Consider the following 20,977-nt stretch of genomic DNA (forward strand, 5'->3'; position numbering starts at 1 on the left):
TGTGGTTATATATACAATGTCTACATATATAAACAAAAACATGACGTTACCTATTCTTTGCAATAATGTCTTGAGGTCAGTACTGCAATTGAATCGGTGGTGAAAGTAATTATAATGACGCGCACACCTAGAGAGGCTAGCGTCCCGATTAGTAGTCGCGTCTTGACTCTCCACACCACACTCTCCATCTTGATCTGTGCTACCTAATACGATGTACCACTTACTAAGTTGTACGGCGTTATAACTCTGGAACGAAAAGAAAAGACTGCATATAGTGGAGAACGCTTACAGCTATGGCAGACGCCAATATGACCGAGCGTGTATGCCTATGTCAAGAGGTGCAATACTACCTCGCCTTTACGTGCTAACATGGCGCCTAGGATGTCGATCAGGTGAATGGAGAAAGTCCGGAAAAGACAAATACAAATAGAACAAGCTCATTCTTGGGTCCACTCCCTCCGGACGTTCGTGAGAGTCGACAAGTCCGTATCGATAAGGACATAGCATATTTTTTCAACACTCGTCAACCAGAGGGCAGCAAGAGTGCACCCTCGTTCAAGGGCATTGACTCCTTCACTCATGCTGAAGTACTACCTTTGGAACCGCAAGAACCTCGTGGACATAATCACCAAAGACGTGTCACATTCTTGCCTCTTGGGGGCCCAGACCATATGAAGAGAGTAGCCGCAGGTCCTGATCTCCCAGAGAGCGTGAAAGTCACATACGGGAAGATCAAGAAGGCGTTGGAAGAAGAACCCAACAAGAACGATGGCATTCTCCCCATTACGAACCAAGCGCATGGAGTCTCGGAACCACTGACGCGAGGACTGGCGTTGGCGTCGGACGAACGTGATGCTGATGGCGATATCCAGATGGGTGGTGCACAAGCGAGCGACCCCCGGACTGTCACGGATCAGCAGCGAAGGAGCAGCATCTCTGGCCCTGCCGGCCGTACAATATCGCCGCCGACCGCAGGTAACACATACGATGCGAGTAGGGATCCAAGGAGGCGAGATAGATGATGGGAAGCCTGAGATTCATCTACATGTGGCATTTCTTTTGCTCACAGCAAGCTCGAGGTGCAGCCAGACTCATTCGGCTATGTGGATCGAGCATCCCGAATTTTGATACCCAAGAAGAGTATATGAGTAATTCCACGTTCAATAACAGCAAGATCATCGATGAATTTGGATCTACTTGTTATCTTGAAACTAAGTTGTTCATGCATTCTTATCGTTGGTGAAGTCCGGCCGGCGGAGCTCTTACACGAAGGACTCGCTTGAGCACTGCATGAAATACGGACACGATGGGACTGACTGTGGCCACTCAGCTGAATGACGCAATGAGTTGGTGAATGGTGAGCTGTTTGCTACCGTCGTGACCTACAAAATAAAAAAACCAACTTGACTGTGACCGATAAATAGACCAGAATTAGGTACCGATGTAACAGACCAAGTGGTGCTGCATGACCATAAAGGTTGGATGATCAGATGAATGGCCCTTGGTCATTGAAAAGGTGCGACGAGAGTCGTGTGTGTTTCCCCGCTAAACCCCAATAAACATTTGATTAATCCAGCCCCTACTCGCCCTATTCCATGGTTGGTGGCACTCAATTGTCATTATTATTGGAATCTGGGCACTCTGGGGTGCTTGGGGTATTGGTTCAAGTCACGCGCTCTTAGCCTAAGGTAACTATGGCATGAGTACCTCATTCATGGTACGGTACTCTCTTCACGCCAGCATCCCTTCCCCAACCTTTCATCTAGGAAAAGATCTTTTGGAAAGTCTCATGATGTTGTAAGTGTAGAGACAGACACAAAATAAAAACGACGCCCATACATTATTCGAGCATATTCACAAACACGACCTCATCCGCATTATTCCATCCAGTATCCATCAACATCCGGTTCAGGCTCAGCTGCACAGCATAGCTCCCACTGTAGCATACGTCACCTCCATCACCTCTTCTACTCCCACCACAACCACTTCAGGATGTTAGACCAAAGCAACCAACATAGCTTCCTTCTGGGACTTCCTACTGAAATACGACTGCAAATATATGATTATTGTCTAGCAGACGCAAATGTCCTCACCATCACAGCAGCACCACTAACTGTGTTTGGGCACAACATCAAAGACACAGCAAGGGCTGAGATTCCAGGCGTTCCTCGCGACTACAGCCCCCTCTTTCGCTACGGCTATGATTCCAAACTCTTGTCATTATCGGATCCTCCCAGCATCAGCCTAGATGTCGACAATGAATTGAACGAGACATGTCACCAAAGCTCCCCCTACTATGCTCCTCAGGCGCTGATGCAGTCCTGCGGCATGATCTATGCGGAACTTAGCGATTACATGAGGAACAGGCGTCCAGGAAAAGACAATGGGGGATTGGCGCTGTACCTTACCTATCCTTACGGAGTCCTGGTACTCAAAGAGCTCTATCCTTTTCTTCTCTCCCAGGCAAAGGCTGTATACATATCCGGATACTACAACATACCGAAGGCCTCTTCTCCACAGCCCACGCCTTTTATCAATGCGATCAATCCATCACTACCCCCCAGGCCGATGAGACTACGAATGAGTAGCCCTTTTATCAGGCAGTATATGAAGTCTCTGCCACCCTTTCCACTCTGCACTGCAGCAGCAGCCCCACGCGCCCTTGCGCGGCTTGTGCGAACGATCCTTTCTCCGAAACCAGGTCGTATGCAAAAGCTGGAATCACGCATCGTGTTCCCTGAAGGTTCTTATGCTGATGTTTGGTGCCACGACGACGCGCCAATCAATCAGATCCTGCGCAACACTTGTGGTGGCTCTATCAGTATGCACGTTAGTCGGGGGGATACTGTGAATTGCGTGCACTTGGTTGCAAAACCGAACCCGGGGAGCAGGACTGTTAGTACGAACTGGAGTCGATGGATGGGCTCGGAAAAGTGGGAAGACTATGTGATTGGACCTGAATGGCCAGAAAAGGTGTGAAAGAAGTTGGATACGAGGGCATCTATGGTAGCCACACCAGGCAATTTACGACAGCTATGAATTATGCCATATCGCTAGATCTGCAAGATCAGCCTGGTGAAACAGTCCTACTCTAGCCCTTTACCAATACCTGCTCCACCACCTTCACAATCTCCAGCAATTCTTCATCCATCATTGGCAATCCCATCACTTGGACAGCACCAGGTGCTCCTTCGACCTTTTCAGGCTCGTCTAACAAGCAGTTAGCCCAACTGGGCAGGAACCAAAAGTAGATTGCGACTTACAGGGCGGCTCGTAATTTGCGTCTTTGTTGATAAATGGCGCGTCAGACTGCTTATCTGCCTTAAGGAAAGGCAAGATACATGCTGGATACTACAGATTTGGTTAGTACATGATGCTCGTGCAATACAGACGAACGCTTACATTCAGAAAGTTCACCAGCATTGTATAGATTGGTACCCCAAAAGTGTCGTGCGGAACCGCTGTGGTCTGGTATCCCGGCAATAAGATAGCATCGAGCTTGTTCTCCACGACTAGTTCACGATATGTGTTCAAGATCTTAGCCCGCTCCAGGTTGGTATCCCAGAGTTCATTGAGCGACGCCACCCAGTCCTTAAGTTCTGCGAATGCTGCTGTTGGTATGGAGGGAACCCACGGCTCTCCTGATGCGTTGACATGCTGCTTGGGTGTCTTCTTGGGATCAAGATCGAACATCTTCCACGTGAGCAGTGCGGTCTCCCAAAGGTCTGGAATCTTGTCATCGAGTAGCACAATTGTGTGCCCAGCTTCCTTGAGCATCGTGGCCGCAGTGTGCAAGGCTCGAGCGATAGGAGGGTGGAGTGGGCGTCTCGGATGCCCTCGAATCAAGCCGAATCGTAGTGGCACTTTGGGAGGCTCGACTTTTCTCCACGGTACGTTGAGCACATTGGCATCGTAATGCCATGGGTGGCTGTCGATAGCCGTCTTCATCAGCAGCTCCAGGTCACGTATCGACACTCCTGCGGGACCAATCGCTGGCAACACGCTCCCTGGGCTTACTACACGTCCCGGTGCAACCTTGCCCATAAACGGCAATCTACTCGCGGTCGGCTTCAATGCACTAATGCCATTGCACAAGGCCGGAATCCTGGTGCTGCCTGCAATGTCGGTCGTGAGCCCCAGTACACTTCCTCGCATCTTGATCAAGGCGCCTTCTCCACCTGTACTGCCACCGGCTGTCAAAGACAAGTTATTGGGATTCAATGTACGCCCAAAGATGTTGTTATGAGAGTCGGCCGTCATCATCGTTTGCGGAAGGTTCGTCTTCACGTAGAACACAGCTCCTGCTTGGAAGAGTATGTCTACCAAGGCAGAATTGAATTGAGCTGGGGGGTTGGCGAGAAACGAGACGTATCCGATGGTAGCATGTACCCCTTTCACGTTGAATGAATCCTTCATGTTCTCAGCACATGATGATCAGTGATGTTGATAATAATGAAAATTGCATACTTTCAAGCTGATCGGTAGACCATGCAGAGGCCCTATAGGCTTCCCTTCTTTCTCAAGGTATTCATCACACTGCCTCGCCCTCTGAAGTGCCTCATCGAAGAAGATCTCCGTCAAGCAATTCACGCATTGCTGGGCGATGGCAGCCCTCTTACAAAATGCCAATGTCACATCATAGCTCTTCTCCTTTCCCGTGCTCATCAATTCGATCAGGCTCGTGGCATCGTAGTTCTCCGTCAGATCTAATTCTTTCTCCGTGAGAATCTTGCTCTCTCTGGGAAACGACAGCACGCTGATCTTGGACGTTTCTGAGATCTGACTGCTCAGCGAGGACGGGAGACGCCATTCCGAGGGGATCTTAGCGGCGACGGCGTCACGCTTTGAGGCAGCGAGCTGCTCCCATCCGGCGATAGAGGCAGAGGCGGCCATGATAGTTAGTGTCGGGAGAGGTTCAGAGGGGTCTAAGAAGGAGGCCCAGAGGTGACTCGGTATATCATGACTCTGATAGCATAATCGGCGTTGTGCATCCGATTATATGCAAATTATCCTCGTAACACTGCTCATCTGTCCTACCGCATATGTGAGGCATGCCCACTGTACCGATTGGGGATCCGGTAGATGGAATGCAAGGGGGGCGGGAGCCGACGTTTTGGGAACCGTTGGTCGGAACCCTCGAGTACCCCGCTGCTGCACCTCCATCCTTTGTTACCCGTTACGTGTGGGGTACACACCTTCGTCCACATCGTATTGCTGTTACACAACAGTGCGTTTAGATCTACGGGGTAATTGCATTGTAATGTCAGATACTCGCAAGGGGCACTTGAGACTTTGATCAAATTTCTGATATGCGTTGTTGGACGCAATTACATATTCAATGTTCTCATATTATATACTACTGTTTCCGTTCTCATCCTGTTCTTCAAATTGTCTCTCCAGCAACCCTTCGGATCCAGTTTACTACCAAATCAGGTCTCGACAAGAACGGTGAATGACTTGTCTTGATCCTCTCCACTTCAATATCACCTCCAGCCTCCTTGACTCCATTGGCCATCAACTCTTGCGCAAAGGCAGGAATTGCCTGATCGTCCTCACACAGCAGGTAGCGAGTTGGAATCTCCTTCCACGACGCACCCGTCGCCGGTGCGGCCTGGGTAGCGTAGCTATGAGTCTGCAACTGCGACTGCCAGTGTTTTGACTGCTCCTCCGGAAGGTCATTGTAGAACACGCTGCCGTCCTTGACAACGGTGTACGGATCCTAAAAATGGATGATGATCAGCGACGCGTGCAAGATCCGATGGATCAATCCATGTCCCGTTCAACGTACCTCGTGCGCGTACCACGGCGGTATTACTCCACCGGCGGCATCGTGCAGACTAACACCTTCCGGCACAATGAAGGCACACATGTACGCACATGTCACCACGCCTCCCTTCTCGCCCTTCTCTTCACGCTGCTTCTTGCCGAAGCCTGTCAACGCGCTGCCCGTGATGATGCCAGCCCAACTGTGCGGGGCCACGATCACTTCGTTTCCAGTGCCAATTGCCTTGGTGACTAATTCTTGAAGAGCATTGACATCTTCGGTGAGGTCCTTTGGTGGGTTGTCGTTACCCACGGATGGCAATTGTCTCGTATGAACGGTGTAGCCGTTGGATTCGAGCTGGGAGGTGACGGTGGAGAAGGCGTCTGGAGAATGCCAGGCTCCAGGTACAAGGACGATTTGAGGTTTGCTCATGTTGAATAATGCTTGCAATGTGTTTCAATCAAGTAGATGGGTTGTGGTACAAGGAAGGAGTTACTCTTTGTAGTGGGATAGATGAGATATTGAAGGTAAATCAAGGGACGAACTCAGACAGATTGGACATTCGATGTGACGATGTTAAAGCCTTTATATAATTGTCCTGGGGCTGGAGTCGGATCATGAGACAACAGCATCTCACTAACGGCATCACAGTGTCGGAATCTCAATCATGACATATCGTACGGGAAGGAAGGTAAGGATCCTACCCGTAAGCTGGGGGTGAGGCGGTCAAACAAGGTCGCGGACGCCAATGATCTCAATCAGCACTAAGTTGGCATAGAGGGTTCCATTGTTGCAATCGCATGGTCTGGTTTGGTACTAGGCAATCATTTGATGTCGGACCTACTTGCACTGGTGTTGGTGCACTCCACCATTGTTGACGTGTGAGGTTTCAATCCCCACTTTACGCATGGAACTAGACTCCATTAATTATGGATTTCGAGGAATAATAACTAGGTACAGAACTCGTTGCTTCACATTCATCTTTCACTGTAGTCAGTTAGTGTAATGGAATTGATAATGAAGCTCCAGTAAGCCAGCTGAGAAAGTAAGTCCTCAAGCAGGACGATTGCACAACGCAGAACAACACACATAAGTGAACTTGATTACATCTTTAGTTGGGGTATACTACATATTTCCTAAATCACATTACACTTGGCTCTAGGCCGTAGGGGCGCTTACCCTCAGCATGATATAAACTCAAGATACAAGGTGCCACTCAGAAGAATCGCCACCAGATAAACACAATTATTATGAACGCAAGAGCACCAAAGGGACCGTACTGTATAAGAGATTAGTGATGCACACATATCATTGATTTGGACGGCATGACTCACCTGCTTCAGAAGCAGTTCCCAGTTGATCCGCACGGCTGCTTTCTTGTATTTCCTGCTGTCTTCCCTCAATCTGCTCGACATATCGCCCATGCGCTCAAGGCTATCGCCGCGATATAAAAGGTCCTCGATGTTCTTGGTCATTACTTTTGTGACGTCTTTGAGTTCGTCGTTCAATCTGTCGAAATTTTGTGTGGCGCGGGTGTCTTGGTAGGTCTTATTGGTCTTTTGGATGAATGTGTCAAATTCCATGTATTGATAGGCCCGACATGATGATGCTCCGTATTGTGTAGAGTTGTAGGTGTTGGTGAACTCGGAGGAAATATCGGAGAGGTATGTGAATGCGAGCTTTCGAGGGTATGATTTGTCGCATATGCAGAAGAAGCATAGGTCGTTCTTCATTATATAACTAAGTTGTGCGTCAGCAAGCAATACAACTTGACCCAAAGCGCTAATGTTCCTGGGTATTTCTTTAAGAAAGAAACATACTGGGCGGTATAGGGACCATCCTCAATGGTGGCCTGGGGCTCTGCATTGGCGTTGAGACGGCGAAGGATGAGCTTGAGCTTTCCCTTGGCTTCGTTGAGCGCAGCATCTACCTGTAAAGAGTAAGTCTTATATACGTTTCGGATAATTCTGGAGGCTCAAACCTCTCCATTATCGCTCGACGTTACCAGAATTAGGCCTGCAGGTGTATTAGCTATGCCAGGTTCTCTCGACTTCCTCGACGTAGTTGCAATGCTGCCGTACCGTCGATCCGCGCTATCAGGGTATGTCGAATCATGGTTGTGTAGAAGGTGACAAGGCGCAAGTGTGAGTTTGGAATAGGCGGAGGTATGAGGAGTGGGATCGAGGCGTTGTGGTGTATTAAAGGCTACGTGTCGTAGGCCGGCACTGGCCAGAAGTTATGGTGATGATGCGGAAACTACGGAGCTCGGGCCAGCCAAAAGTCCAGAATAACGAACGTCCTTCTCACACAAATAGATATCCGGAAAGGTAACAAAGACCTCTTTTCCATAAATTATAAGCACAAACAAACGAAGTAGAAAGGAGCATGAATCACTTCGACATATTTTTACAGTGCAAGTGCCCTTTCAAAGAAATCTGATACGATCGGCGCATTGCATCTTCTTTAACTGCCCGCCACAGCATTCCTTTGATGAAGGACATATCGTATATACTTTTCAGACAAATCGCTGCGCAGCCTGTCAGGATGGATATTGAGCGCTCTGATTCCCAATTAATGAGTGATAAGTAGTATAGCTCTGAAATCAAATCAAAATCCCGTTGGAAGTTTCTTGAATCAGTCCCACGCTCCGGCCGAGACAATCAAGAAGTAATGGAATGTGATACCAGAGAATTGTCTCCAAAGGGAGATTTGCAATTTAGCAATACAAATCAATACAATAAAACCTCAGTAGACGCGGCGTAAACTCCAGTAGCATGAGCTCTCAATGTTCGTCATCGTAGCTTAATAGGGTAATTGTACTAGCGCTCAACAGTCACCAACCGTACCATTCCTTCACTCGCCACGAACGTATACAAACAAGCGAAAGGGCATGCGCATCATAAGACACACGCCGACACAGTCAACAAAACGTACGAGAAACAACTTCGTCGTTCCACAACCCGTCTTGGATCTGCTTCGTGACTCAGCAAACTCCGATTAGGATCGAAGTCAACGAAATCACGGCGCAGCGCGTTACATCCAAGCAAAGGACTTTCGTCTATCTCGCCAACGTCGACCTGTAACGCCCTACTTTCAACGCATTTTCGAAATTTATCGCTGATCACGCGTGAGCAGTTTAATGCGATTATCTCGACTTCGTTACGATTAGATAGATTTCTAGTGCTATCGATAAGTGAGCGAGTGATTCATTTCCAGGAAGGTATCTCAAACGCGACGTAACCAAGCGTCCCGGCCTTATCGCCATTACCAAGTCGATCCAGGATATCGCACTCCTCCCTCGGGGAAATATTACGGTCAAGCAAGCTTGCGGACTGGGCCTCTCCCTTGCCCCAGCTTATCAGCATGAAGAGCGAGGATCATGACAAGGCGGCTCAGAGTTCGAGCAATGAAGGCTCCCCAATGGAAGTTGTAGCAACAGAAGAGCAGTCAGATAAACCAAATGAACCTGCCAACATCCCTGGCGATGACAACGCCATGGAAAGCAATGGCAACGACTCAATTATCCCAAGTTCAGAGAACCCAAACAACCCCACCACCCCGGAGGAACCCAAAGACGCCACCCAAACCCCATCTGAAGACCGAAAACGCTCCCCTTCCGTAGCCGGCCTAGAAGATATCGACAACAAGCCCAATAAGTCCGCAAAACCGACGAAGCGTGCCACACCCAGGAAGAAGAAGACGCCTCCGCCACCGCGGGTCAGCACTCGTCCGAGTCGCACTCGCAAAGCGCCCGAACGTCTACAGGACGCGGTCGCACCTGCACAACCGAAGAAACCCGCTACTACCAAAGGAAAAGCTTCGAACACAAGGCTTTCCTACGACCCTGTCTACTTGACGACGAACGTAAGAAGCCGTCTCGCAACTCACGACCTCTTTGTAAGTCTTTATCCCCATGTATTCAGACAATGTGGGCATCGTTGTCTAACAAACACGACACAGCACATGCTTCTCGAACCGCAAGCCTGGGACTCACTCACACCTGCCGACAAAACCGAATTGATTAATCTTCTGCCTCCAACACAGGCGAACAAGGATCTGCTCTCGCTAATCGAGGCCGGCGAAACGGACATCCCTCGTCCGAAGGAATTCACCATCAGTTACGACCCGTTCCGCTCCGATATCGCGAGATTCCAGAATGATCTGAGGAACGGCCGCCGCACGAAGAAGTGGCAGGCGGATGCTGACCAGGCGATGATTGATCGCGCGAATGGGACGTTCGACGAATGGAAAGAGAGGGAGAAAGAGCTGTGGTGGGGCCAGAATCTGGATCCCGACACATATAAGGAGACTAAGGCGTCGAAGGACTAATGGTTGTGCGAGGAGCTGTGAGATACCCAATTGTGTTAGAAATTATTTTAAAGCCTGGAGCCTGGGGGTTATGGATTCAAGCGTCTCTTACCGTAACGTCGGGGGAACAGTGTGACTGACATGAAGGAATGAGAAACGTCAGGATGATTCGAGGGGGAGTGATTGAGTATGGTTTATCATATATTCATATTACATTCGGAAACCTTCGTTGAGGAAGCTGGTTCTAGCAGTCTATGTCGCTAGAACTGGGGAGTATCTCTCTAAATCTATAAGATATGCAATTCTCCGTTCAAGGAGATATGGTGTGTAACGAAAGTAAAACAAGAAAGAAAAACCCCGCCAAATGAGCGCATCGCCAAAGTATTGATGCTGGTGCCATATCAAATGCAATGCAGTAAAAAGGTAGACACCATCTATTGGTCTAATTCATCACGCTCGTCGTTTATCCTCCTTCTCTCTTGGTCTACGAGTGGTTGCAGTTCCTGAACTGCACGGAGGATGTCGCCAGGTGTCCATGCCGTGCCTCGACCTCCAGTCAGGAAGGCCATCGTGGCGGTAGAAATTTCCGGTACTTCGTCCGCCTTGTTGGTTGGTGATGAATGTTCAAAAGCGCGGCCAGTACTCAGAAATTTACCCTTCATCTCTTCGTACTCGCCTTCTGGAGTGCTCTGGCTTGTGACGGCGCCTCCAGCGCCAATCTTCCAGACTTGTTCTTCCGCGGCAGGATCCTCGTCGTCGATCTTGATAGCGGTACGGATAACGACAGAGAAGTCTCCTGCTCCGCCGACGTCCAAATATCCGAGAACGCCCGAGTATATGCCACGGGGCTTTTGGCCCTCAACTTCTTCGAGAATCTCGCAGCTTCGCTTCTTCGGTGCGCCCGTCATGCTACCAGGTGGGAGACTCTGCACGAAAGCATCGAAACCCAACATGTCTTCGTTGGTTTCTACCTTCTGGTTCGAAACGTAGTCGCCCACATCCTGCCACTCTTCAGGGGTACGGGGCTTCTGCACACCAGGTGGGATGGCATTGACGACAGAGACAAGCTGCCAGAGCGTCTCATACTCCTCGATCTCCATAAGCTGGCTGACGTTGACATTTCCAGAACCATAGACGCGGTGAAGTTGGTGGCGTACTAAGTCGACGATCATAAGATTCTCGGCTCGTTCTTTCGAGGAGGAGAGAATCGTCACAGCATCTTCGCGCGTCGTACCTGGAAGTTTCCGCACAGTTCCTTTGATCGGGCGGCACTGTGCAGTTTGGTTGCGATCCCAGCTGATGTAGCGTTCCGGTGATGAACTGAGGACGTGGACATTGTGTAATCGAATGTAGGCGCTGAAGGGGGCCGGATTGTGCTTCGTGAGGCGCTGGTATATCTTCCAGGAGAGTTCGTTATTGTCCGCTGTGTCGAGTTTTGGGTTGCATGTTCGAATCTCGTTCTGGGTGGTCAAACACAATTCATAGCTCTGCCCATCTGCAATGTATTCTTGGCATTGGGCGACAGCATTACGGTACTGTTCACCCTCTGCCAGTTTCAGTTTGCAGGATGCCAGGTAGTCATTAAGTTGATAGTCCGTCTCAAATGGGTCGGCTTTTGACATGGGTGTATGATTAGGCGAGGACTGAGCGCTCTTGCGCCCTGCAGCCTCATAGATCTGTTCCGCTGCATCGGCTATCCACGCCTTATCATCTTGGCCGCGTATGCTCTGGACATATATCTTCTTCAGCTGATGGTCGAATACAATGCTTCTCGTGATATATGCAAAACAGATATCCGGACACTGTGCTCTGTTTTGTGGCTTAACATTGATCGTGTCAAGCCCAGCTTCGTATGAGGCATATCCCATCAGCCCTCCCCAGAATGGCGCAAGCGTTGATCCAGATGGTGTTTGCTTCGGTTTAAGATGTTGCATGATTGTTCTCAGGTACTCCCAGGGATCGCTGACTGAAGATTCCCAGTGCACACTGCCGTGGCCATTGATCAGTTGCAGGGTTTGTGTCGTACTATAGTAGTGCAAGCGAAGAGTTTCTCCTGGAATGATCAATCCCAAGATACTGTAACGCCCTGTGCCGACCTTTAGAGGGAGAAGGTCCGCCTGAAGACCGGACTCTAGTATTATGGCCTCGTTACGGGGAATATCGAAAACTTCACAAACGTCGGCGACTGTAAGTCGACCGCTACCAGTTGTCTTGCAATGCACGATCTCCGGGGGTAGGTCTGGAAGTGTTTTATCATCTCCATGGGCCATCATGTGGGCTAGTGCCGCAGCACCACTGTTACTTCGCGTCCTCGCAATCTTCTGATCATCGACTGTCACTGGAGCCGGAGCGGCTCGATTTACCGAGCGCTTTAGATTGAAAGTCTGCGCATCGGCCCACCAATTTTGGAAAAGTCGAGTCCCTTCTGAGTTCGTGCAGATGGATTCAGGGTGGAACTGTACGCCATAGAAGGGCTTCTCGGTGTGCCGTACAGCCATCAGTACGGCGCCGTTATTACGATTGTCAAAATCCCACGCCAATGGTTCGAGCTTTGGACATTTCTCGGTTGGGTCCCAGAGCTGCCGTGGATATCGGACAGCTCGTGTTGTCTGGATAGGATGTCCGATGTTGGCCGTTAAAGAATGATACTGTGTTGCGCGGAGTTCATCGACACCCTCAAAGATCGAAGTTGAATTGTGCAGAATCTCTGCGACTAATCCATGCCTCGGTTCATTAAGTCGCTCCATTTCCGCGCCAAAAGCCAAAGCAAGTGACTGGAATCCGAGGCAGATACCAAGCACTGGTAGTACATGATTGTCTGCGAGAGCCCAGAGTTCTTTCATAAGGCCAACATCTTGATCATTGTTGGGCCAACCTGGTCCAGGTCCGGCAATGACTCCATCGAAGTTTTGCAGAAACTCTTCGAACTTTTTTTGTTTGGTCGTTGCATCTAAGTTCGAAAAGTTCCTATCATCGATGTATATGGATGTGACTTCGGCATCTAGTGTCTCCTCGACCAAAGAAACGATGTTGTTTGAGAATGAATCGTAGGCATCCAGGTATAGAATCCTGGCTTTCCTGGCGAGCAATGCAGGCGACATTGTGTCCAAGAAGTGTCCTGCGTCGGAGGTTGAACCAGAGAAAAGGGAAGCACCGGGCTGATATAATATTACGATGCTATCGCTCACAAGCGGGCGAACCCGACCAAGACGATTGCTTCAAAAGTCAATTGAGTCGATAGAAGAGAGTGCAGTAACTCGGCGACAATTGCGGGCAATAAATCAAGGGAAAGACCGGAGAGGAGGAATGAGGACCCTGAGTTCCTGTCGGGCCGGAGGAAAAAATGTGGGACAAAACTTCGATAGGGCTGAATCGCGGTTGTGTGACTCCGATGAAGCACGAAACAAAGGAGATAACGAGAATGAAGCACTATCAAAGAAACACAGTGAGGGACAATGAGGGAACGAGGTCGCAGTATGGTCTGGTAGAGAGAGAGAGTATGGATTATGGGAGCGGGAATAGGAATAGGAAGGAGGAAAGAACAATTAAAGAATGAAAGAAGAAGAAGAAAAGGCTTCTAGTTACTCTGTAAAGATGAGTGAGCAACATCGGACCGCTTATCGCTGCAGTTACCCTCTTTTGGGTCAGGGTCCAACACTAGTTTACATTTGGATTAGCTCAAGGGCACAACCCGATGGGAAACCTCCACTGTCCCCCATACAGAGCAAATGATCTCCAGGAACTACGACCTTCAACTCGTCTCGTTTCTGTTACAATTTGCCACCCAAATTCCATTCTCGAAAAAGATCGTCAACTAGATCTCCCTCGCGTCTCAAGCCGTTTCCCCCGCTGAAACGCCCTCTGGGGACTCTCCTGGCTCCTTTGCGGCGACCCTCGGCTTGTGGACCCTGCCAGCGAAGAATGTCAGCAGGCCAAGATCATACGCCGCTTTGACAGACCCAGCCACGACAAAAGCAACCCAAAAGTGGTCTCGGCCAGCTAGAATACCAGTCACAGTTGGACCGCTGCTCTGAGCAAAGGTCTTCATGATGTTCACAATCCCCATGACTGCCGTTCGCTCCTCTGGCAATACCACAAGCGAGAGGAACGCTGACCGAGGCGCCTGATCCATCGAACTCATCAATGAGCGAGCAGCCAGCAGAAAGATTGTCCAGCCCAAGTTCGGAGCAGCTGGCAAAAGCCCTAGAAAGATAGCACTTGGGAGATGCGTGACTATCATTGCCTGTATGAGGCCCAAACGCCTTGCTAACGAGGACGCGAAGACGGTTCCGAGTGTTGATAATATCCTACATTTCGTCAATAATTCTGACGTTATGATGACCAGCATAGACACTTACCACGTCGCTGACATGATACCTCCAAGCTTATCCGAACCAATGTGGAACTTTCGTTGCATGAACCAATTGATCAAAGTGAACGACACCATACCACTGCCCAAGGAGTCGAAAAAGAACAAGCTACATAACTTGAGCAAGACAGTGCGACTTGGTTTGGAGAGTGTGGTGAATGGATTCCGGCTCTTCGCCTTGGGTTTGGGTGAATGTGTTGGCTGGGATCTCTGCGCTTTACCGAGAAGAGCCTCACGTTCCCCAGCTGTTGAAGATTCGGCATGGTCGTCGACGACCTCATCCTTTTCGCAACGCCGGCCCAGAAAGAGCTGGCAAAGTGCTTTGATGAGCCCTATAAGTGTGTATATCCAGAATATACCACGGTATGCGTCCAGTGGTGTCCAACCTTCAAGGCCTTGCAACCGATCAACAGCTTGGCCACCGACAGCGAGACCCGTCGACGTCCCCAATGCAGCGAAAACCACATGCCATGTGAAGACCTCTGCTCTCGAATCCTCGTGTACCAAGTGGGCGAGAGTAGATTCCTCGATTGCCCTGAAAGGTCCGATCTCGTTTCCTGTAGGACTGATGACGCCAAGGATGGCAGCTATGAGTAAAGCGATGTAATTGCTCGTAGTTGCGAAGACGACGCCAGACATGGACATCAGGAAGGAACCTAAAAGTAATGTCTTCCTGCGGCCCAATTCATCAGCCACCAGCGTCAAGAGCAGACTGACAGCAACATCTCCGAGTAGCGTTAGGGTCATGAAAAGACCAATCTGTTCATCAGAGAACCCGAGTTCTTCGAAGAATCGAGCGAGGATAAGTGCGATAGCCCCGAAAGCGACAAGGCGGAGGAAGCGAGTGAAGATGAGAATGTAGACGTCTTTCCCTGCTTTGCTCATTGCAACAAGGCCGATCTCTCTTGCAATCCAGCCAGCAGCTCTGGCAAAGACGTTAGATGTCGGCATGATGTCCAAACCGAATTGGAATCGGCTTCGGCGGTGGTGCTGAGAGTTTTGTTTCACTGATAGTAGTGTGAAGCCTCGTTGGTGTATTAATAGAAGAGATGCCTTCAATACATCTAAACCAATGTGACAGATATCAGGATCTGATAGTGAAAGCTATGAAGCCCACGATGATAGGAAGTGATATCAATCTCAAATGAGCCGCCACCTGAAAAGGCTGCTCCTCTTCCACTTTAAATCCAAAAGTCGAGCCCACCCTCTAAGTCCCTCTACGTCAAACTCTTCTTCGTATCATCTTATGACAACATATTCCTTTGCCAAAACCATCCGCGTACCCGGAAAATATTACGATCGGTACAATTGAAACTGGTACACCGTTGCCCTTTTGGGTTAAGATGCTTAGTGGAACTCGACGTTAGGCACCGAGTTCGTGGACTTTGCTACCTCGGATCCGATGGGATGTCCGACTCGGCCGCGTTCACGTTTGGACGAGTTTGTCTTTGTAGGAAACGTTCTTAACGTTAGTGGCTCGTCTTTTAGATGGTGGAGACGATGGTATATTATCGTTGTATGCGTATCGTGTGATGACGTGTGTGGGCTGTAGCCTTTTCTGAATCGAGCAGACGGGCGTCGCGGTACGGATTCAGGTACGCCTACGCACTAATTAACAAAACAATCCACATGCTCGGAATATATACTATACATGTTTCGAGACATTTCGTGCATTGGCATTTTCAGGCTTGCCTCTAGGTTCGATCTACGATGCTTCTGTTATGCTATCTTTCAAACCAATCAGTCACTCTGCGTTGATGAATAGAAAATCACAATTATGTAACTAACAGAAGATCGCAAGTATATGACGGTTATGATTTGCCCAGACTAAGAGACTCGAGAAGGAAAATATCCGGTGCTCAACACAAGATGGTCGATGACAAAAAGCAGTCTACACCTGAAAAAAACGACCGGGGACCTCCACAGACATCGCGTTCCTCCGCCGCTTCGTCCGTGTCCTCTCAGGATGCAGCAAACTTGATACCGAAATCATAGGAATCCAACAAAGAAACTGACAAGCCCCGTTCTAGCCATGCATGGAACACTGGAATGATGGACGGCGGATAGGAGAAACCATGAGCATTAATGTACCACACCGGACAAACACCCACGCCTAGAACTGTGTGTCATCTCCGGACTACGCTCTTCTACTACTCTAGCAGCAGCCTCCACCAGATCCGCTCTGTACACCCTGGCCCTGTCCGATAGGCACCGTTGGCTTGTTGTTGACAGTTGTGGTTCCCATGCGCTCCTTGATCTGGCGGGCCATCGTCAAGAAAGCTTGCTCGACGTTGGTAGCGCTCTTCGCAGAGGTCTCGAGGAACGGAATACCAAGGGAGTCCGCAAACTCCTATAATCCACATAGTCAGCTGGAATGCCCTTCTCGGGGAACACCCTTATCGCGTTTTTCAACCCACCTTTGCTACCGTGTACTCCACCACCTTCTTGTCTGCCATATCGGATTTGTTGCCGACCAAAAGCTTGTTAACGCCCTCGGTGGCGTATCTGTCGATCTCCTGAAGCCACTGCTTCACGTTGTTGAATGAGTCCATGTCTGTGACATCGTACACGACGCAGATGCCGTGGGCGCCACGGTAGTAGGATGAGGTAATGGTTCGGAATCGCTCTTGACCGGCAGTATCCCACTAAGATAACAGTTAGTCTTGTCGTCGCTGGATTCGAAGTAAAAGGGAAGCATACGATCTGTAGTTTGACGGTCTTGCCATCAAGTTCGATGGTTCGGATTTTCTATGGCCAGATTAGTAGGTGGATAATCGACGAGCGGCTGAATGTATCCTTACGAAGTCGACACCGATGGTGGAGATATAGCTCTCCGTGTAAGTATCATCCGCAAATCGGAGGAGCAGGCAAGACTTTCCAACACCAGAGTCACCGATGAGGAGCAGCTTGAAGAGGTAGTCGTATCTATGATAGCGAAGCGGTCAGCGGAGGAGTCGAAAAGGGGGAGCACCGATCCGGACAGCCACAGGTAGGGCGCAGATATAACTCTAGTGATACTCTAGTTAGCAAAACAACAGCTCGACTACGAGATAGTCCTGCGAGAGCGGTGGCGCTGCACGCTGGGCCGGAGGTTACGTACTACTCAGGATTCATGTTGGCTAAGTTGTCGTTGAAGGAAGGAAGGAAAGTGGCGTCTCAGTCGTAGTCGTTATCGCAAGCAAATTTCTGAGCATAAAAGAGATCGCAGAGTTGAGGGTATATGTAGAAGGTGGAGGGTGGGCAGTGAGGTTACGAGATGTTGTATCCCAAGAGAGTGAAAGACGGGCACGGACCCCTAGGTTGCCGAGACGCCTTAAGACCTCGACATCACGTACGTACAAACAGTACCGCGGCCTGAGAGAGTAGGTCTAACACCTTGTTTAACACCTGACCTCTGCACTCGAAAAACCCTGTTTATAATAGGAATTTCTAGCATGTGCCCATCAGCGAGGATTGTTCACGTGACGTGGTTTTGCGGTGATTTTGAGCTAGCTGCCTTGGAAGGTCACGGTGTGTGTGGACATGCTTACAGTCTGTGCGGAACTCAGATTCACACTTGAAACATGTTGCGGAATGGAGAGAGAAGTTCTTCTATGTTTCCCAGACACTATGGATTTGGATATAATCGCAGACCGTTTCCTCCGTAAATGCAGCATATCTGCATTACCCTGGCATCATGAAACCCAATACATTATCTATAATACAAGTGAGAAGCCATTACGCTAGTGATTCTGTGAGTCGTCCGTCTATAGCAAGTTGTTGAAAGCAGGAATCAATGTCTGTGCTAGCCAGAAGGAGAATACAAGCTTAGGTCCGGTCATGAGAAGTTTGGGAGTAAGACCCTTGAAGAATGAAGAGAATCCCTCGTTACGAGCCATCTTGGACAGAATCTTGAAGCCACTCTCAGGGTTCTCGAAGTTCCTGTTCTGAATTCGGGTCTTGATGACATCAAGAGGAGCGGAAACGATGAGAGATGCACTTGCTCCGGCGATTGAGGCAACGAAGTTCTGGCTCCAAGTAGCGGCATTATAGTCGGAGAGCTTGAAGAAGTACTCCTTAGCGGCAGCAGAACCTCCGAAGAGCTACATGTTTCGTCAGTCCTAGACCCTAATGGATCGAAAATTGTGTAAGCATACCGCAAATGAGCCAGGTGCGTTACGTGCGGCAGTCCATCCCCAGCCACGGTAGAGACCAAAGCCCTCGTCACCAATGATCTTGAAGAGGCCTCGTCCTCGGAAGGCCTCAGGGTTGGTCTGTCGCTTGATCTTCAAGACGTCCAGAGGAAGGAGAACAATCTCTCCAATACCAACAAGACTTCCGGCTGTGGCGTGCATGATAGCCTTTCCATTTCCTTTGCCAAATGTGCGATCGAAGCTGTCACCGTGGTTCTTTGCCAGGTAGTCCCTGACAAAGGGCTGGCCACCGTACTTGTAAACTCGCTGGAGGATCTATGCACTGTTAGCATATGCATCGATCGATAGGCTCGAGAGGTCGTACTTTGTATGCTGCAGCATAACCTAAACCAGGGAAAAGCGAGAAGAATCGGCCGCCAACAGAAGCATTCGCCTTGTCCTTGAAAACGACCGAGTTGAGCTGCGAAGCGGATGTGATCTAGTGTCCTGATCAGTCTTTCTTCCTGGTTCATCCATTGGGGTATATTGAATGCGCACCTTGCCATGGTTGCTCATCAGTCGTTTCGCTGTTGTGTCGACTGGGTGGAAGACCATCAATTCCGCAATGCCGGCACATCCTGCATGTGTGAACTTCAATCATTGTAGACGGTCCTAGTGAGGCATACCTGCACCAAGAAATCGGGCTGCTGTCGACTCCTTCTTATACTCTTTCGCTGCAGAAGATGGTGCTGCGACTGCTGCCGCGGCCTTCGCAGCCGCATCTGACACTGAGGGGGACATAGCGCAGTAAAATAAGGCAGGTACAGATTAAAGAGTGAACCGGAAGAGAATGAGGGAAAGACTTCGAGGTGCAGGACGAGGAAGATAGCAATGGAAGTGATGCTGCGAAACTTGTTGACTCGGAAAAGCTGGGGATAATTGGGAATCCAATTGTTTTTTTCGACGGTATCGGCGCATGATTGCACGAATTTCACGCTAGCCTCTTTGGGCGAAGAAATCGATTGTTCCATTGCCTAGGATCAACTACTACACGCCAACGATAGCTGCTCGCCTACAACCAAGGCCTGGTACGATGTCTATTGACTCCATTCTAGTCTACCCACTTATCTGTCGAGTCAAATATGCACCAAATTTCATAACATGTCGAGTCTTCCACACGTATTTCGACACTTCAAAGAGCATCCTGACCTTGAGGAGTACACCCCACTCTCAATCACATCGCCAATCACGCCCATGCAGGGGCGTCACAGTTCACAAAATACCATCATGAATAAATTGGAGGAGAAGTGTAAAATGCTACGTATTATTTGCCAATGCTCTATGTCACAGTTCACGCTCAATCAGCCTTGTAATACTGGCGCCAGTTGTGTTCTTCTCTGAAGCCCAACACCTCTCGAATCTTACGGTTGCTCAATGGTGCCTCCCATTCCTCCAAATCTCTCGTGATGGGTGTATTGGGGCACCACTGTTCCAAGAATTGACGTGTCGGAAATGTAGCAGTGATGGTATCATTGGTCGCGTTGAATATCTGGAACCCCAATCCATCCTTCTGTACGCACAAATCGCAAATCTGTCCAAGGTCTCTGGCATCAATGTACGACCATGCGTTCCGCTTTCGACAGCGTGGGTCACTGATATACTTGGGAAAGTCGCGCTCATACTCGTGTGGCTCAATGACATTGCCAATCCGCAGGGCGTAGATGTCTGCATCGAATCGTCTCGCAAACCCTCTGGCGACTCGTTCACCGCACAGCTTTGAAATGGCGTATGTATCCATAGGGTTAACATCTGCGTCCTCGTCCAGTGGAAATGCGTTATAGTCGAGATCTCCTTGTCCGAAGCACACCTCGTAAGTTGTCTCGCTAGAGGCAATAATTATTTTGCGGACACCAAGCTTGCACGCAGCCTCTATGACATTGTAGGTTGAAGTGACATTTCCCTTGAAGCATTCATTGTCCGGTACAAGCATATTGCGGGCATATGCTGCAAAGTGGATGACTGCATCTGGTGGCCCTGGTACATGGGAGCCTTCATACCCAGAAAAGTTGAAATGGGTAGTCAATGCATTGAAAACTTGACCACTGTCGGTGAGATCGGTCTTAAGCGTGAAGATGTTTGCATCAGGGTCTGGAAAATCGATGAGGTCGAGATTGAGCACTTCATATCCTCGCTGGATCAAGGCGGGTAGGACATGCCTTCCTGCTTTGCCTGATCCACCTGTGAACACGACCCTCTTTCCAGTAGATGAGGACATGATGAGAATGGAGAATGGAGCGAGTATACCAAAATAGCCGTGAAAAGGAATTGACTGTAAGACTGTACACACAAACAATGTTTAACTTTTATATGATCACCACAACTGATTGATGGTTTCCGTCGTTACTTGTAGTCAACGGGGCGGGG

General features: G+C 49.4%; 10 protein-coding genes across 10 annotated transcripts; 3 read left to right on the forward strand and 7 right to left on the reverse strand.

Moving 5' to 3' along the window:
• The first annotated feature begins 208 nt into the window (after positions 1 to 208).
• Positions 209 to 1,198, forward strand: BU24DRAFT_451027 (uncharacterized protein). The gene is made up of 2 exons (XM_033531073.1): positions 209 to 320; positions 381 to 1,198. Exons 1-2 carry the CDS (start codon positions 294 to 296, stop codon positions 1,020 to 1,022), a joined length of 669 nt encoding a protein of 222 aa, XP_033384862.1. The 5' UTR covers positions 209 to 293; the 3' UTR covers positions 1,023 to 1,198.
• Positions 1,199 to 1,555: 357 nt separating this feature from the next.
• Positions 1,556 to 3,151, forward strand: BU24DRAFT_203634 (uncharacterized protein). Its single transcript, XM_033521855.1, has one exon. It carries the CDS (start codon positions 1,993 to 1,995, stop codon positions 2,977 to 2,979), a length of 987 nt encoding a protein of 328 aa, XP_033384863.1. The 5' UTR covers positions 1,556 to 1,992; the 3' UTR covers positions 2,980 to 3,151.
• On the reverse strand, positions 3,092 to 5,084 carry BU24DRAFT_492592 (amidase; the record flags this gene model as incomplete). The annotated part of the gene is made up of 4 exons (XM_033533902.1): positions 4,468 to 5,084; positions 3,403 to 4,410; positions 3,264 to 3,351; positions 3,092 to 3,210 (listed from the first exon to the last, which is right to left on the reverse strand). The coding sequence occupies exons 1-4, from the start codon at positions 4,891 to 4,893 to the stop codon at positions 3,092 to 3,094; spliced, it is 1,641 nt and encodes a 546-aa protein (XP_033384864.1). The 5' UTR covers positions 4,894 to 5,084.
• A 220-nt stretch (positions 5,085 to 5,304) lies between these two features.
• Positions 5,305 to 6,533, reverse strand: BU24DRAFT_492593 (alpha/beta-hydrolase). Its single transcript, XM_033533903.1, has 2 exons — positions 5,789 to 6,533; positions 5,305 to 5,719 (listed from the first exon to the last, which is right to left on the reverse strand). The coding sequence occupies exons 1-2, from the start codon at positions 6,194 to 6,196 to the stop codon at positions 5,384 to 5,386; spliced, it is 744 nt and encodes a 247-aa protein (XP_033384865.1). The 5' UTR covers positions 6,197 to 6,533; the 3' UTR covers positions 5,305 to 5,383.
• Positions 6,534 to 6,854: 321 nt separating this feature from the next.
• On the reverse strand, positions 6,855 to 7,968 carry BU24DRAFT_422875 (transport protein-like protein sec22). The gene is made up of 5 exons (XM_033528097.1): positions 7,846 to 7,968; positions 7,746 to 7,780; positions 7,585 to 7,694; positions 7,099 to 7,504; positions 6,855 to 7,043 (listed from the first exon to the last, which is right to left on the reverse strand). The coding sequence occupies exons 1-5, from the start codon at positions 7,877 to 7,879 to the stop codon at positions 6,981 to 6,983; spliced, it is 648 nt and encodes a 215-aa protein (XP_033384866.1). The 5' UTR covers positions 7,880 to 7,968; the 3' UTR covers positions 6,855 to 6,980.
• Positions 7,969 to 8,782: 814 nt separating this feature from the next.
• On the forward strand, positions 8,783 to 10,475 carry BU24DRAFT_422876 (uncharacterized protein). Its single transcript, XM_033528098.1, has 3 exons — positions 8,783 to 8,838; positions 8,894 to 9,661; positions 9,725 to 10,475. The coding sequence occupies exons 2-3, from the start codon at positions 9,128 to 9,130 to the stop codon at positions 10,091 to 10,093; spliced, it is 903 nt and encodes a 300-aa protein (XP_033384867.1). The 5' UTR covers positions 8,783 to 8,838; positions 8,894 to 9,127; the 3' UTR covers positions 10,094 to 10,475.
• Positions 10,476 to 10,506: 31 nt separating this feature from the next.
• On the reverse strand, positions 10,507 to 15,392 carry BU24DRAFT_409622 (para-aminobenzoate synthase; the record flags this gene model as incomplete). Its single annotated transcript, XM_033525933.1, has 3 exons — positions 10,507 to 13,230; positions 13,980 to 14,379; positions 14,431 to 15,392. The coding sequence occupies 3 exons, from the start codon at positions 15,390 to 15,392 to the stop codon at positions 10,507 to 10,509; spliced, it is 4,086 nt and encodes a 1,361-aa protein (XP_033384868.1).
• A 705-nt stretch (positions 15,393 to 16,097) lies between these two features.
• Positions 16,098 to 17,667, reverse strand: BU24DRAFT_422879 (uncharacterized protein). Its single transcript, XM_033528099.1, has 5 exons — positions 17,545 to 17,667; positions 17,243 to 17,366; positions 17,142 to 17,189; positions 16,859 to 17,086; positions 16,098 to 16,791 (listed from the first exon to the last, which is right to left on the reverse strand). Exons 1-5 carry the CDS (start codon positions 17,553 to 17,555, stop codon positions 16,597 to 16,599), a joined length of 606 nt encoding a protein of 201 aa, XP_033384869.1. The 5' UTR covers positions 17,556 to 17,667; the 3' UTR covers positions 16,098 to 16,596.
• A 352-nt stretch (positions 17,668 to 18,019) lies between these two features.
• Positions 18,020 to 19,486, reverse strand: BU24DRAFT_422880 (mitochondrial carrier). Its single transcript, XM_033528100.1, has 5 exons — positions 19,240 to 19,486; positions 19,112 to 19,191; positions 18,939 to 19,052; positions 18,578 to 18,889; positions 18,020 to 18,523 (listed from the first exon to the last, which is right to left on the reverse strand). Exons 1-5 carry the CDS (start codon positions 19,352 to 19,354, stop codon positions 18,188 to 18,190), a joined length of 957 nt encoding a protein of 318 aa, XP_033384870.1. The 5' UTR covers positions 19,355 to 19,486; the 3' UTR covers positions 18,020 to 18,187.
• A 200-nt stretch (positions 19,487 to 19,686) lies between these two features.
• Positions 19,687 to 20,968, reverse strand: BU24DRAFT_391828 (UDP-glucose 4-epimerase). Its single transcript, XM_033525126.1, has one exon. The coding sequence runs from the start codon at positions 20,826 to 20,828 to the stop codon at positions 19,911 to 19,913; it is 918 nt and encodes a 305-aa protein (XP_033384871.1). The 5' UTR covers positions 20,829 to 20,968; the 3' UTR covers positions 19,687 to 19,910.
• Between the last annotated feature and the right edge of the window lie 9 nt (positions 20,969 to 20,977).

Source organism: Aaosphaeria arxii, assembly GCF_010015735.1.
Source record: "Aaosphaeria arxii CBS 175.79 unplaced genomic scaffold BU24scaffold_4, whole genome shotgun sequence".
Lineage (NCBI taxonomy): Eukaryota > Fungi > Ascomycota > Dothideomycetes > Pleosporales > Aaosphaeria > Aaosphaeria arxii.

What these genes read in the sequence shown, in the direction of transcription:
- BU24DRAFT_391828 (XM_033525126.1), bottom strand. Translation starts at nt 20,828, where the DNA reads ATGTCCTCATCTACTGGAAAGAGGGTCGTGTTCACAGGTGGATCAGGC.
- BU24DRAFT_422880 (XM_033528100.1), bottom strand. Translation starts at nt 19,354, where the DNA reads ATGTCCCCCTCAGTGTCAGATGCGGCTGCGAAGGCCGCGGCAGCAGTC. An exon ending in TGATGAGCAACCATGGCAAG is followed by an intron (nt 19,053 to 19,111) that starts GTGCGCATTCAA and finishes TCAGGACACTAG; the next exon opens with ATCACATCCGCTTCGCAGCT. An exon ending in ACGCACCTGGCTCATTTGCG is followed by an intron (nt 18,524 to 18,577) that starts GTATGCTTACAC and finishes CGAAACATGTAG; the next exon opens with CTCTTCGGAGGTTCTGCTGC.
- BU24DRAFT_422876 (XM_033528098.1), top strand. Translation starts at nt 9,128, where the DNA reads ATGAAGAGCGAGGATCATGACAAGGCGGCTCAGAGTTCGAGCAATGAA. An exon ending in TCGCAACTCACGACCTCTTT is followed by an intron (nt 9,662 to 9,724) that starts GTAAGTCTTTAT and finishes AACACGACACAG; the next exon opens with CACATGCTTCTCGAACCGCA.
- BU24DRAFT_492593 (XM_033533903.1), bottom strand. Translation starts at nt 6,196, where the DNA reads ATGAGCAAACCTCAAATCGTCCTTGTACCTGGAGCCTGGCATTCTCCA. An exon ending in CGCCGTGGTACGCGCACGAG is followed by an intron (nt 5,720 to 5,788) that starts GTACGTTGAACG and finishes ATCCATTTTTAG; the next exon opens with GATCCGTACACCGTTGTCAA.
- BU24DRAFT_422875 (XM_033528097.1), bottom strand. Translation starts at nt 7,879, where the DNA reads ATGATTCGACATACCCTGATAGCGCGGATCGACG. An exon ending in CCTGATAGCGCGGATCGACG is followed by an intron (nt 7,781 to 7,845) that starts GTACGGCAGCAT and finishes ATACACCTGCAG; the next exon opens with GCCTAATTCTGGTAACGTCG. An exon ending in CGTCGAGCGATAATGGAGAG is followed by an intron (nt 7,695 to 7,745) that starts GTTTGAGCCTCC and finishes TACTCTTTACAG; the next exon opens with GTAGATGCTGCGCTCAACGA.
- BU24DRAFT_451027 (XM_033531073.1), top strand. Translation starts at nt 294, where the DNA reads ATGGCAGACGCCAATATGACCGAGCGT. An exon ending in ACGCCAATATGACCGAGCGT is followed by an intron (nt 321 to 380) that starts GTATGCCTATGT and finishes CATGGCGCCTAG; the next exon opens with GATGTCGATCAGGTGAATGG.
- BU24DRAFT_203634 (XM_033521855.1), top strand. Translation starts at nt 1,993, where the DNA reads ATGTTAGACCAAAGCAACCAACATAGCTTCCTTCTGGGACTTCCTACT.
- BU24DRAFT_422879 (XM_033528099.1), bottom strand. An exon ending in CCACCATCGGTGTCGACTTC is followed by an intron (nt 17,190 to 17,242) that starts GTAAGGATACAT and finishes ATCTGGCCATAG; the next exon opens with AAAATCCGAACCATCGAACT. An exon ending in TGGAGTACACGGTAGCAAAG is followed by an intron (nt 16,792 to 16,858) that starts GTGGGTTGAAAA and finishes TGTGGATTATAG; the next exon opens with GAGTTTGCGGACTCCCTTGG.